We start from the raw sequence: 15229 nt of genomic DNA, 5'->3' as shown, positions 1-15229 counted from the left end.
TGCAGGTATTAAATAAAGGCGTTTCTGGCAAGCATCTTAAATCCCAGGGTTCCTTAAGGAATGGGAGAAACAAAGATATTACCTGCTACAGCAGAGACTCTGAAACCTACAAGAGCGAACTAGACAGAGGGGCATCTTAACTTCAATGGATGCAGATATTAATAGGGGTATAAAGATAATGTGTAATAACACTTATTTCAAAGTGCGCCTTTCTTACATTATCTGCGAGAGGACAGGGAGGAACAGTTTTGGAGTCAGGGGTGAAGCCTAACACCTCCCTCTTCAGAAATGTGGAAATAAAGGCCCCAATGTAGCAAAAGAGGCATGAAGATCATCCCATTACAGGGAACCAAAAGGAAGATGAATAAGGATGGACTACCAGGTATGAAGCAGGGGGGGGGGGGGGGGGGGGACACATAGGTATAAGGAACAATGCGGGCTTTCTTTGCAATTGAAAGGCTTAACACAAAACTGAGAGCAAAGTGCCTGGTTTGTACTGCATAGTTCCCATTCACGGGATGTCGAAGTGCTCTGAATAGGGGTGAAAGCCAAAACCCGCCTTTTCCAAGGGATACAAACCACCCAGAGATGTAGGAGGGTCTACACAGATATTGGGGGGAAGTTACTAAGAATATATATATAGTTGAAGACTTTCACAGCTGGAGTCAACTGGTTGTTGTGGGTGTTCTGGGCTGTGTGGCTGTGGTCTGGTACTTTTTGCTCCTAACATTTCATCTAAATCTATGACTGGCATCTCCCTCTAACCATCAGGAGCGAAAACTACCAGAACACAACCACACGGTCCGGAAAACCCACATCACCGAATTACTAAGAAACACATCCAGACTCCAGGGAATATAAACTGCAGAGAGGTTCTGCTAAGTTTGCCACTTCAGCTCCAGGAGGAAGATGAAACTGTCTTGGGCAAGACCGGACGGGAGCCGTCTGGGCCATATTCCATCTAGGCTTGTCTAGGCCAGGGGTAGGGAACCTGCGGCTCTCCAGATGTTCAGGAACTACAATTCCCATCAGCCCCTGCCAGCATGGCCAATTGGCCATGCTGGCAGGGCTTATTAAGAACAGAGTTCTGTCTAAAACGCTATTAGCGAGGGGTGGAACTTCTGGGGAGCAAACGAGAAATAGCGTCATCTAACAACAGCAGTCCCAGACAAGAGTCTCTGCAGTGGCTGTCTCTCCTGGCTCCATAGTGAACTCTGGCCCAATCAAAACAGGAAGACCAAAACAGGGCCACCTTATCCAAAGGAAGTGCATGTGATGAAACAGGAAGACATGGCTGCTTTTCTGGATATAGCGCATTTTGCCTAGATGAGACCATGTTCTTTTATTGCCGCCGGCATACTCTGCAGTAATTGCTCTATTCATGGCCGGTACTATTTAGAACCATTACCAATGGGGCAGTAACAGTAATAGAGAGCCAGCGTGGGGGAGTGGTTAAGGTGTCGGACCAGGACTTGGGAAACCCAAGTCTGAATTCCCACTTGGCCATGGAAGCTTGCCAGGGATCTTGGCCCTGACCCCAGCTAGAATCTAGATGGGCGATCTCCAAGGAATACCAGGGTATGATGGAGGCAGGCAATGGCAAATCACACAACCCAAGCTTCTCTTACCTTGAAAGCCCTACCGGGCCCAAAAAATACACAAGCAAAGAGTAAATAGCTGGCACTCCAGTAATGTATCTAAAGATGGTAAATGGACCGCAGGCTAAATTGCATTTGGCTTCATTTGAAACTAAGGCCCCTTCTGTACATGCAGAATAATACACTTTCAATGCACTTTGCAGCTGTGTGGAATAGCAAAATCCACTTGCAAACAATTGTCGAGGTGCATTTATTATTCTGCAATAACGGAAGGGTTACCGTCTATCGCCATTTTCTTCTGACCACAAGCATAGCACATGTGTCGCCAGGTCCTCGCATGAACTTCAAAGACCATTTGGGCACAATCCAAATGCTGTTTCAGGATGCCATGGTGCCATCTCAAAAGGAAGGAATAGGCAGTGGCGTATTTGCCTAGGGAACATGGGGTACCCCATGTTGTACCCAACCAATCCCGTTTAGGTTTGGTTTAGGGCCGTGGTGGCAAACCTTTGGCACTCCAGATGTTATGGCCAATTGGCCATGCTGGCAGGGGCTGATGGGACTCGTAGTCCATGAACATCTGGAGGGCCTGCTTTAAAGGGATCCAGCATAGGAGAAGCTGGCCCAGAGTCACAGGCTAAGTTAATTTCACTTTGTTTGGCAAAACTATAAATAATAATGTTTACACAAACAGGTGAAAATGCCACAACTGGAGTGGGCTAAGAGGAATCTCTCCCCCAACCAGGTACCTATCATTCTTAAATGGTCTATTATTCCTATTATAATTCTATTACACCTATTATTCTTAAATGCACAACTGGAATCTTTACACATAATTAAGGTTCTTCAATGTATCAGCAAAGTCCTCCATTACCAGTCTGAAGGATTCAAGTGCGTTTCAGTTAAATCTGTGAACTGCACTAAGTCAACTACGAGAGGGATGAATGCAAAAATCCTGTGTGCTTACAGAAACCATATACCCTACAACACAAGACTGTACGGCCAATTCAAGCATTACTGGCTCAGCATGGAAGTGCCCCCCCCGATCGATCCCCCCTCCATACTAATGAAAGTAGCAGTTCTGTCATACTAACATGCCTTTACTCCTGAGCTTCTGCAAGCAAGTTTTGGAAAGGGGATGCGAAGCCCAAAGGGGAGGAGATCTAAGATTAGAAAGTACATTCAAACCAGTATAGAGTTAAAATAATATTCAAACCTTTTGGGGAAACAAATGTCTTTATTTTCCAAAACAATGAGACCAGCTAAAAACAGGCCCCACAATTCACTTTTCCCGTCCCCTTGCGGTTTCCCAGAACAAAAAACATCTGTCTGAATGAAGAGCCTGCCTTTCTAAGGCAGAAGAGGTAAAGCTGAAAAGGCACAAGATAATCTGTGTTATCAGGAGGCGTGTCAAGATAAAAAGCTACAGAAGTCTAAAGATGTACGAATCCACGGAAAGCAGCAGTTGGAGAATGCTTGCTCACAGCTAAGAAGAGTACTAGGAACATCTGCTGGGAACCCAGCAGCAGCTGCTCGTCACAAGATGACCACTAGGTGAGAAAAGTCTAACAGCCCACGTGAGTGTAAATGTAAAGGATGATCAGCAGTAGAGAGAAGTAAAAGATACTACAGGGACTACACCTCCCTGTTACAGAAAAGGTAAGGCCACAAATATATCCTTCCAGATGGCCAGATGCATTTTACAAAAGGCAACAAGGGAATGCAATTACCCACTCCTTTCCCACAATAAAGCCCCAAAGTACACTGGAACCTGCCATTTGCACCCCAGAAAAAGAGACAGAAATCTTCCAGCATTTTGTGTAATTGCTGCAGCAGGTGCACGGCACGGAAGAGCAGCTACATGACCTCGTAGCCACTGCGGATCCCTTTCATGAGACAGCAGGCAAAGACAATGCCGAGAAGCTGAAAAACAGATTACAGAAATGGTATCAGTCAGGGAGAGGGTTGGTTTTGGGTTTTTTTGAAGGAGTTATGCATGCAAGCAGATTATTTTTCACACTATTACAGAGCAGGGAAAAGAGCCAGAATACTTTTGTCTTATCTTTTGGCAACAGAGAGAACAGGACGCTCCAGCTCTTAGTTGCATAACCCAAACTCTATCTATATGGTCCCTCCCCTTCCTGACATGTTCACCAAGCTTGGTTTCCCACTTGGGCTTTTATAGCCTTTAAGTGACTTAAAGCAAGTACTGTATATACTCGTGTATAAGTCGACCCGAGCATAAGTCAAGGCACCCAATTTTACCAAAAAAACCCTGGGGAAACTTATTGACTCTTGTATAAGTTGAGGGTGGGAAATGCAGCAGCTCCACGATCAGCCCTGCACTGCAACCCACTGTAGCTCGACCACACCCCCTTTTAGCCCTGGCCCCTCATTCACTCACCCTTTCCTTTCCCTGCAGGCTTTGAGGCTTGACTTCAGGGAAGCTGCCACTCGGGCAACCTTACGACTCTCTTAAAAGGGCAATGCTCCAAAGGTTGCTTAAGTTTTTGGCCTGCAGGGGGCGCAGCTTAAGCAATCTTTGGAGCATTGCCCTTTTAAGGAAGCCATAGAGACAGGCTGCCCGAGCAGCAGCTTCCCTGAAGCCGAGCCTCAGAGCCTACAGGGAAAGGAAGGGGTGAGTGAGGGGGACGAGGCGCTGCACAAGTAAGCTGGGGGCTGACCGAGGTGGGGAAGGGGTATATAAGTCGAGGGGGCATTTTTCAGCCTAAAAAAAGGGCTGAAAAACTCAACTTATACGCGAGTATATACGGTATCTCAAAGTGGATCTTCGATCCCCCTCCTCCACATCAGATAGATGCTGACAATGCTCATTTTGTTTTCTAAGTAACTAAAAGTGGTGCAATTAGAGTCATCATTACTCCACATTTAAATATTCATCCCGGGATTATCTGCTCACAGGTGTTTTTTTTCTTTTAAACTTTGCTTCTAACAAACTGCAAATGTTTCTTGAATACAGGCAACAGTAGAACAATGAAATGCACTTGTGCACCATAGCAAAGCAAAACAAAAACAAAAAAGGGACAGTCCAGTTGTGTGTTCTCCAACCCCAACGCCTGGCATTCATTTTCATCTTCAGACCAGTTAAGTCAGTCAAAGTCTGGAGGAACAGATACTGAGCTTAATGCCAGTATTGCATATCTGAAAATTGAGCTTTTTGGTTCCACTGTGGGCAGTTAAGCTAAGCAAACAACAAAGTATGGCAGTTGGTTTTAATCTATAAATAGCAAAACGGGGAAAAGGAGGCTGACTATCTGACGGGATCCTATTCCAAAACTTCATAGAAAACTTCATACTTTGTTTTATAGTCTAAAAGGGTTTAACTTTATTTGGTCCTCCTGCCCAAAACACTGGCGGCTTTCCCTCCCTCTATCAGTGTATGTACAGAGACTTATTAGAAGTGCTCCAGTAACACTTTTGTGGTAATTAAGTTCCCCAATCCTGGTTTGGCTTCATAACATGCAGTCAGGAACAGGGGAAGAACTCAAGAGGAAAGGAGCCACCCTGCATCCATTGGACAACCTGCAACAAACATATTTCTATCCACTGTAAGAGTTCGTGCCAGAAGATCACTTGTGAGAGCCTGCTAGGCATGCATTAAGAAGGAGGAGGAGTTTGGATTTATACCCCACCTTTCTCTCCAGTAAGGAGACTCAAGGTGGTTTATAAACTCCTTTCCCTTCCTCTCCCTAAAACAAACACCTTGTTAGATAGGTGGGGTTGCGAGAGTTCCAAAGAACTGTGACTAGCCCAAGGTCAGCCAGCAGGAATGTAGGAGTGAGGAAAAACATCTGGTTCACCAGATAAGCCTCTGCCACTCAGGTGGATGAGCGGGGAATCAAACCTGGTTCTCCAGATTACAATCCACCTGCTCTTAACCACTACACCAGGCCGGCTCTCTTAAGAATACAGCACATATCTCAGCTATGTGTGATGGAGGAGACCGCATGACCTTTGTATTCCTGCCGACTGGGTAATCCAGTTATCAAATTTACATAGTTACACTACATTTATGGAAGTTCAGAAGCATATTGATTAATGCTACTCTGAAGCTTTGTCGGTTGTCTGGAAGTGCTGTATTAGTTTGCAGAACAAAAAGGGGAGAAACGATCACAGTATTGAGAATCGCAGTTTATTAGAAGACCTTTCTAGCCAATGGGAACCGAAGGGCAAGGCCTTTCGAGCACATGGACAATTCCTGGTGAAGTCACAGAAGCAGAGAGAGAGTCGACTACGACTACTAACAACATACGACTGGACCTCAGAATCTTATTCTTTACTTCCCTCTGTAGCTAACAGAAGCAGATTTTTAAAAACCATGTTTGATGTATTATTCAGACTGCAGAATGCAGCTTTAACATGCACAATTTTTTTTGTAAAGACTTAAATCTTACCCAGTGCAACCATCAATTACATATGCTCTCCCACAACAGCTCTTCCCCACAGACTGCTAAAATTCTTACCTCAAAGAAGGCAATGCCCAATGCTACCGCTGCGACAATTAGAATGTGTTTCTTCAGCAACTGTTCTATTTTTGTCGCACAACCCTACAGGGATAGAAAAATGGAAAGAGTTACCTCAGAGGGCCCAGCAAAAGACTCGGATATCCAGGAACAAACTTCTTTCCCCCCTCCAAAATTGTTTGTGCCAGCTCTTTTCCGCATATACCTCAGGGAAGACGTTGAAAGGTGTTGGGTTGTTGGCACAATCATCTGTTTTGTCTTTGCAGCATGATGGAGGAACTTGGTCTTTGTACCCTGTCTTATTAAACCAGTCAGTGTAGTTTGTAACCCCACAGCAAATAAACTGCAATAGAATGGGGAAGAAGGGAGAATTGTATGGAGAAAAGGAAGTGAGCATTTTGCAGAATCATGCCAGAAGAGGTTTCGTTGTTCCCAGTCAGTCTTAACCCCATGCATCTCAGTAGAAATTGGTTCCTCAGAACATTCATCTTCAGCCATTTTGTAAGAGCATTACTGTTCCAATTTCCCAAGGGTGTAAGGGGCGGAGTCAACACAAATGCCCAACTCAAGACTACAAAATCCTGTGGAAGTGGCCATGACCTAATCTGTCAGCTATACCCTGTTTCACATAATGATGTTAGTAGATTGTAAACTCCTCTACCACAGAACAAAGCATGCTGGACCTTTCTTGTTGTAGAATGGGCTGACTGTGTCCTAATGCCTACTTAGCCCTGCTCCCCCAATTGTTTGAAAGTAAAAAATACATTTTGGCATAAATGTTCCTGTATCAAAGTTCAACAATGCACAAAATAATGGTTTTGCCAAAGGCAGATCGTAAAAATGCATGACAATTCTTACATTTGTTGGGACTATATTCTAATGCGGAACCATACCATTTTCTCAGTTGCTGCACCTCAATTGACCAAACTAACATCTTTATGTGAAACAGAATATAATAGAATTTCCAGGTTCCAACACAGTATACCTCTGAATGGGAGATGCTCGGGACAAACAGAGGAAGGTTATCTGCCTTCAATTCCTGCTTGCAAGACTCCCAGAAACATCTGCCTGGCCATATTTGGAGAGAGGACACAAGCCAGGCATTCAGGCTGATCCAGTAGGGCTCTCCTCAAGTTTCATGGCTGGGATTCAAAGAACACAGAAGTAGCTCTGTAGACCCAAGACGGTTTCAAGCTTGTGTTTCTCAAACAGCCACTTCTCCAGTGGTGGGATTCAAATAATTTAACAACAGGTTCCGGTGGTGGGATTCAAATAATTCAACAACTGGTTGTTTACAAGCGCCATTTTAACAACCGGTTCTGCTGAAGTGGCACGAACCTGCTGAGTCCCACCACTGCACTTCTCCCCCTGACAAGTTACTTCTGAAATTAAGAACGCTTTCAAAAGCAGACTGTGATTCAACATCAGCACGTTACTGACGGCACTTCCACGCATGCAGAATAATGCACTTTCCATCCACTTCTACAATTGTTTGCAAGTAGATTTTGCTATTCCAGCTGCAAAGTGCACTATTCTGAATGTTTGGAATGGCCCTCAAAGAGACATTCTCAAGGCCTTGAATATATGTAAAGCAGCAGCATGGATTCTATTCCAAGAACTTCACTGCCAACTCAGATAGGCTCCAGGTTTGGGAACACAAGTGCAGACAACATAGCACCACCTTGGCTTTCCTATTCACTTTTGCCCAGAAGACAGAAGCTCCTTGTTTCACTCACCTCCCTCTGCAATTTTTCCATGTCACTTTCAAATGTTGTATTTGGTTTGAATTCAGACATTGCTTTATTGATTCCGGCCTTAACCGCACCTTTGATCTTTGAACAAAAAGCAAAGGCGAGGTGATTGATACACGATAAGGATTACCCGTAAAACACGCACACAGTAATTCACTGCCATACAAAAATCCTTTTGGGGGAACAAAAATCAACTCTGGGGAGATTTAATAGTCCAAAGGAAGACGGCACTCTCTTTTGAGATTCCCCTCTATTGCCACTTCCCTAGGGCCTTTCAGAAATGGCAGCAACCAGCCCTTTACCCACAATTCACATCTCTTACCTGATTCCTGAAGATGTACCCAGCAATGGCAGCAGCAATCTCTACCAGGAAGATCAAGGTCAAAAGGACAGCAAACTATTAGGAAAAGTAAACCATTGTTAAGTGTATGTTCATCTCTTCTTCGTTTTACATCATGGACATGATTTTTGAACTCAGTACTGAGGAAAAGAATCTACCTCCACCTTATCCAACACTAAGCCCCACCTCTTGAAATCAAAGACTATATCTACTGGGTGGAAGCAATACCCCTACACAATAAACAAAGTGACACAACTCCTCATTTCTGGCACCACCTTTTTTTGGTCTATCCCGTCAGGGAACACAGCACCAGTTCTTAATGATCATACTAGATCATAGTTGGTAAGTTCTTGGTTTCTGCTCACCCCTCACACTTGAGTCCAATGCTAGGCAAAAAAAAAGCCATGGTTAAAAAGCCCTTTGCATTTATGATTTTGAAGGCTGCAAGCAAACAGGGACCGTGGACCTTCAGAAGCCAACAAAACTCTCTCCAGAACAAAAACACAGAAACTTAATGGCATGCGCATTCAGATGGATTTAAATGAACAGCAGATAAACCACCACAAGTTAACTGTATGGCTGTCGTTTTCACTGACAGTTGAGAACATAAGAACAAGCCTGCTGGATCAGACCAGAGTCCATCCAGTCCAGCTCTCTGCTACTCGCAGTGGCCCACCAGGTGCCTTTAGGATCTCATATGCAGGATGTGAAAGCAATGGCCTTCTGCTGCTGCTCCCGAGCACCTGGTCTGCTAAAGCATTGCAATCTCAGATCAAGTAGGATCAAGATTTATTTATTTATTTATTTATTATTCTACTTTTATACCGCCCTCCCCCGAAGGGCTCAGGGCGGTTTACAACAGTGATAAAACAATAAATATTAAAACAATTTAAAAGCAGCATCCAATATCCGATTGGTAGCCATACATCGACTTTTCCTCCATCAATCTGTCCAAGCCCTTTTTAAAGCTATCCAGGTTAGTGGCCATCACCACCTCCTGCAGCAGCATATTCCAAAAACCAATCACATGTTGCGGGGAAAAATGTTTCCTTTTATTAGTCCTAATTCTTCCCCCCAGCATTTTCAATGTATGCCCCCTGGTTCTAGTATTGTGAGAAAGAGAGAAAAATGTCTCTCTGTCAACATTTTCTACCCCATGCATAATTTTATAGACTTCAATCATATCCCCCCTCAAACGTCTCCTCTCCAAACTAAAGAGTCCTAAACGCTGCAGCCTCTCTTCATAAGGAAGGTGCTCCAGTCCCTCAATCATCCTCGTTGCCCTTCTCTGCACTTTTTCTATCTCTTCGATATCCTTTTGGAGATGTGGCGACCAGAACTGAACACAGTACTCCAAGTGCGGTCGCACCACTGCTTTATATAAGGGCATAACAATCTTTGCAGTTTTATTATCAATTCCTTTCCTAATTATCCCCAGCATAGAGTTTGCCTTTTTCACAGCTGCCATGCACTGAGTTGACATTCCCATGGAACTATCAACTAAGACGCCCAAATCCCTTTCCTGGTCTGTGACTGACCTCTGTGGCGTGTATGTGAAGTTTGGATTTTTTTCCCCTATGTGCATCACTTTACATTTTGCTACATTGAACTGCATTTGCCATTTTTTAGCCCACTCACCTAATTTATCAAGGTCCACTTGGAGCTCTTCGCAATCCTTTGTGGTTCTCACCACCCTACATAATTTGGTATCATCTGCAAACTTGGCCACCACGCTACCCACCCCTACTTCACAGGTCATTTATGAATAGGTTAAAGAGCACTGGTCCCAAAACGGATCCTTGGGGGACACCACTCCCTACATCTCTCCATTGCGAGAATTTCCCATTTACACCCACCCTTTGCTTCCTGTTCCTCAACCAGTTTTTAATCCATAGGACGACTTCCCCTCTTATTCCTTCATTGCTGAGTTTTCTCAATAGTCTTTGGTGGGGAACTTTGTCAAAAGCCTTTTGGAAATCCAAGTAGACAATGTCCACTGGTTCCCCCTTATCCACATGCCTGTTTACACCCTCAAAGAACTCTAGTAAGTTTGTAAGACAGGACTTGCCTCTGCAAAAGCCATGCTGACTCTTCCTCAGCAGGTCTTGCTGTTCTACATGTTTTACAATTTTATCTTTAACTAGCGGGGTCTGGCCACGCGTTGCTGTGGCAATTGTCCTTCTCATCACAGTCCGCAACCCACACAGATGTCCATGCAGGTCCAATGATCTGCAGCATAGCCTTTTGGGATGGTCAAATAGAATCCCTCTTTCCCTTTTCAATTCACATTGTTATATGGTGCTGTCTTGTTTTTTCAGTATAAGGTAACCCTTTCCATTCCACAACAGAACTGTCCAGAGTGCGAATCCCACTGTCCATGAGGCTGGTTGACACGCACAGTCCTGGCTTGGGTAAGGCAGAACTGGGGCAAGCAGGCTATCCCAGTTAGGCAACAGTGGCAGGGTGGTGAGGCGTTCAGATTGAGGCCAGCTCCCTGGGTTCTTAAAGGGCCATGTGCAAAAGAAGTGGAGCCAGTAGTGTTGGTTCACCCCCACCCCATGGATTTTCTTAGAAGAAAAAGGCAAATTCCAGCTAGCTTTTAGTAAAAGAGAGCTGTGGCGAATATGGGTGAGGAAGTGGGTAAGTGGTGGTTGGATGTGAGGGTGGGCAGAGTGAGGTGTGTGAGGATGAGCTGGATGTGGATGAGAGTATGTGTGTTGTGTGGTAGAAGTGGGTGAGGCACAGAGAGTGAAAGTTACCTGCGTCTGAGGGGGGGGGGACCCCACCTGACGTCTCACATGGCAAAGTGTGTATGTGTTTCACTTCCACTTGTATTACCTAACATTATTACCTATTTACTGTTTTAACTGCTCATCTCTGGCCATCTCTGCAAATCTTCTAAGCCCTCATACCCTCAGGCCACAGACAGACAGGCTGCACGAACATTCTAAGGGTGACAGTTAAACACAGCCAGCTTCATGGCCTGGTGCGCCAGGAAAAATACGTTTTACCTGGCTCAGGTATGGACTTTTGGTGATTTGAAGGTCTGGTTACCTGCCCGCAACAGGGAGGAACAGGGGTCCAGCCGTTTCGGCATTAGGGCATGACTAACAAAGTCACTGTTAGCTTTTTATATATATATGGATGATAGATTCTACTAATTTACCACGAACAGATGTCAAATTGACTGGCCTTTAATTTCCTGGGTCCTCCCTAGATCCTTTCTTAAAAATTGGTGTGACATTGGCCATCTTCCAGTCTTCAGGGATGGAGGCAGATTTCAGGGATAAACTGCATATTAAAGTGAGATCAGCAATTTCATACTTGAGCTCTTTAAGAACTCTTGGGTGAATGCAATCTGGGCCAGAGGATTTGGTAGCATTTAATTTATCAATGGCTGCCAGAAATTCTTCCTTGTCTACCACTATCTTCACTAGTTCCTCGGATTTGTCTCCTAGGAAACTTGGTTCAGGTGCAGGAATTTTCCTCACCTCCTCTTGGGTGAAGACAGATGCAAAGAATTAATTTAGCTTCTCTGCAATCTCTCTGTCATCTTTTAGCACACCTTTTGTTCCTTCGTCATCTAACGGGCCTACTGCTTCACTAGCTGGCTTCCTACTTTTGATGTACTTGAAGAACTGTTTGTTGCTGGTCTTGATGTTCAAGAGCCATGCATTTCCTCATATAATCCTTTTTTTTGCCCTCCCCCCACAGCTAACTTGCTTCTCTTTTGCCACCATTTGTGTTCCCTCCGGTATTCCTCCCCAGTCAAGTTGAACTTCCATTTTCTAAAAGACATTTTCTTTTTTCTGATAATTTCCTCAAACTCTCTTGTTAACCATGGTGGCTTTCTTTTGGACTGGGCGCTGCCTTTCCTAACCTCACAGGGCACATTCCAAGCTGAGGCACTTTTTTATGACTGTGTTTTAAATAACCCTCCAAGCATCCTGGACAGTTTTCCTTGACTCTCTTGGATTTTTTCCCTTTCCAGCTTCCTGCAACACTATCCCCCCTTCATCTTTGAGAAATTTCCCTTTCTGAAGGCAAATGTGTAACTACATTAGTAGTTAGTCACTTGTTACACATGCAGACATACTCTGAATTCTGACAGGCATCTGTGGTCGCTGAGGTTCAAGCTATCGGCTCAACAACACTGACTTCCCCGCACCAGGTCCCTGAGTCCCAACATAGAATTAGATCTAGGATCACCTCTCTCCTGGTTGGTTCCACAACCATCTGCTCTAAGCCACAGTCACTTAGCATACCCAGGAATGCTCTCTCCGCCGCTACTATGACCTGGAACACGCCCGCATTTTCCGAAGTTTATGTGGGGATAGTTCAAGAATGCAGCCCATTACCAGCTATAATTTTTTGCTTTTAGCACACAATTTGGCCTCACCTCTACTTTTTTTCTTTTTTTTTCCATCTCCAGAATCCTCTTTATAACGCTTTGGTCAGGGGGACGATAATATATTAAACTATCCTTCACTCCCGATTGTGTATGTGATATCTATAATGCTTCCTGTAGGGGAATCAAGCTCCCCTTGCAATGTCTGGTTTTATGTGACACTATAGCTCTCTTTGATGTAGAGGGCAACCCCACCCCCACCATGCCCTGGTCCTATCCTTCCTATAGAGCCTGTAACCTGGTATAACAGCATCCCAACTGGTTCTCACCTCCATTCCACCATGTCTCTGCTGTGATGCCCCCACTATATCAATGTCCCTCCTTCAAAACTCTGGTACTCCAGCTCCCCATTTTTTAGTTCAAAGGCTTCTACTATTAGCATAGGAGACACTCTGTATACTCTGTCTCTGCTTGGCCCTAACCTATGGGATTTATATGCTTTGCCTGCAGCCTTTTGTAGACACTATCACTTATCACATTGCTATGCTCCTCGCTTGTATGTGGTTGATTTAGAAAAATCTCCCTCTCTGTCTGCATCCCCATGGATACTGTATTCCGAAGCGAAGTCACCTCTGCTCCTGTCGGCTTTCCCCCAGGGATCAGTTTAAAAGCTGTTCTGCCACCTTTTTAATGTTGAGCGCCAGCAGCCTGGCTCCTCTTTGGTTAAGATGAAGCCCATCCCTTTTGTACAGGCCTGCCTTGTCCCAAAAGGTTCCCCAGTTCCTGACAAATCTGAAACCCTCTGCCTTACACCACCTTCTCATCCACACATTGAGACCCTGTATCGCTGCTTGCCTAGCTCGCTCTGCGCGTTCTGATGTAAGAAGCACATCAATTCTGATGTAAGAAGCACAAAGCATAGCAAAGACATGGCAAGCGTTCAAGAGATTCTTAACATGGAGAAAATGGGAAGGTCCCAGTGAGAAAACAAAACAGTAGGTCTTCCACTGCCCATGTACTGTTCTTAATAACCTCTCCTTATGCCAGACTCCTCTTATTACTATTAGATGTATGTATTGTTGTTGATTTTGTTAAGATGTATGCTGTTTTAGATGGCTATATAATATACTATGTTATATTATGATGTGATCCACTCCAAGCCCGAAAGGGGAGGGCGGTGTAGAAATCCAAATAATAATAATAACACAACACAACAACAAAGCCTCTAGGTGAGGCTCAAATTGTAATGCAAAGCCAACAACCAGCTAAAGAACTGGTAGCTGTGGCATTCAAAACAATAACAATAACAACAAATGAGAAGGTCAAGATCCTGGGGGACTTCCGAATCCAAACAGACAAAGTGTTGGAACATAATACACCAAACATCACCGTGACTGAGGACAAGAAAGTGACCATCATCGACATAGCAGTCCCCGGTGACAGCAGGGTCATTGAAAAAGAACATGAGAAGGTCACTAAATACCACGATTTGAAAATCGAGCTTCAGCGTCTATGGCACAAACCAGCTGAGGTCGTCCCAGTGGTAATCGGCACCCTGGGAGCCATCCCGAAAACACTAGGGCAGCACTTGAAATATCTTCAAATTGACAAAATTAACATCTGTCAGATTCAGAAGGTGGCCCTGCTGGGATCCGCACGAATACTATGCTGATACGTTACAACTTCCTAGGCCTCTGGGTGAGGCCTGAATTGTAAAGAAAGGCCAACAACCAGCTAAAGACCTGGCAGCTGTGAAATCAAACAACAATAATATTTCAGAATTCTACATCCAATATCATTCCACATGTGAGCAGAGCTATACAAATTAAATGCGTTTCCTGTTGTTTTTTAAATCTAGTTCTCAAGGATGTGATGATGTGGATAATGCAAATTCCAGAATAGAAACACGGGGAAGGTTCCTGCAAGACTGACCGACCTTCAGTGCTTCTTTTTCCTCCTCAAGCTACCTCAATTCTAAGTTTTCATTCCAAGACCCGCTTTCACACTCCCATCAATCCTCACCGTGGTGACCATGCAGTAATTCTCCTTCCATGCTCCACAGCAGCCGAAGAAAGCGATGAAGAAGATGATAACGCCCACAATTAGGATAACAATGGGAGCCCCTGAAGAGGCCACGCTAGACATCGTCAGGGATCCATTCAGCAAAATCTGTACATAAACCCCCAGGGCAATAAGAGCGATGCCACAGATCTGTGAAGGAAAAAAAACCCAAGATGTCAGTACAGTAAGGATGGAAAGTCCTCACACGGAGAACCAAAGGTTTGTTCACATCCATCTCAACAACCAATTCTCCTGCATAGGGGGAGGCAGAGAAGAAAGCCGCAGCCAAATTATACGTTCCTTAGCACACAGGAGGAAATGATGGATAGATATGGGGCCAAATTACACTTTCCTGTTTTTGCAGAGTTGGGTCTGAGTTTTCCAGACCCAATTCATGTTTCCTGTAGCCACACAACAACTGTGGGGAACAACTTCTTTTTTAAAAAAGGAAAATGTTACCGCGCTGCCTGGTAACTTTTAATAGCTCCAGACCGACCAGCTCTCGGCAGCGCAGAGGAACAGAAACGGGACCCAACACAGCGAGTATAGTGAAATAATAAAAGGTTTTATTGAGGTGCTGACTTACATGTCAGCACCTCCACACCACGGCAACTGCGCTGCCTAGCAGCTTTACAACAACTTAAATA

General features: G+C 44.5%; 1 protein-coding gene across 3 annotated transcripts in view; it reads right to left on the bottom strand.

Annotated features, from left to right (window-relative positions):
- Positions 1-2815: 2815 nt before the first annotated feature.
- CD63 (CD63 molecule) overlaps positions 2816-15229 on the bottom strand; it is a 29883-nt gene continuing 17469 nt past the window's right edge. For all 3 annotated transcript variants that reach the window (XM_048491871.1, XM_048491873.1, XM_048491872.1), the window contains exons 3-8: positions 14544-14732; positions 8156-8230; positions 7819-7914; positions 6288-6425; positions 6083-6166; positions 2816-3521 (exon numbers count right to left, since the gene is read on the bottom strand). In XM_048491871.1, coding sequence (XP_048347828.1) covers positions 3456-3521; positions 6083-6166; positions 6288-6425; positions 7819-7914; positions 8156-8230; positions 14544-14732 — 648 coding nt within the window. In that variant the 3' untranslated portion in view covers positions 2816-3455. The remainder of the gene's footprint in view (positions 3522-6082; positions 6167-6287; positions 6426-7818; positions 7915-8155; positions 8231-14543; positions 14733-15229) is intronic.

This window comes from Sphaerodactylus townsendi, linkage group LG03, assembly GCF_021028975.2.
Source record: "Sphaerodactylus townsendi isolate TG3544 linkage group LG03, MPM_Stown_v2.3, whole genome shotgun sequence".
Taxonomy (NCBI): domain Eukaryota; kingdom Metazoa; phylum Chordata; class Lepidosauria; order Squamata; family Sphaerodactylidae; genus Sphaerodactylus; species Sphaerodactylus townsendi.
This window is presented reverse-complemented; position numbering and strand designations above follow the sequence as displayed.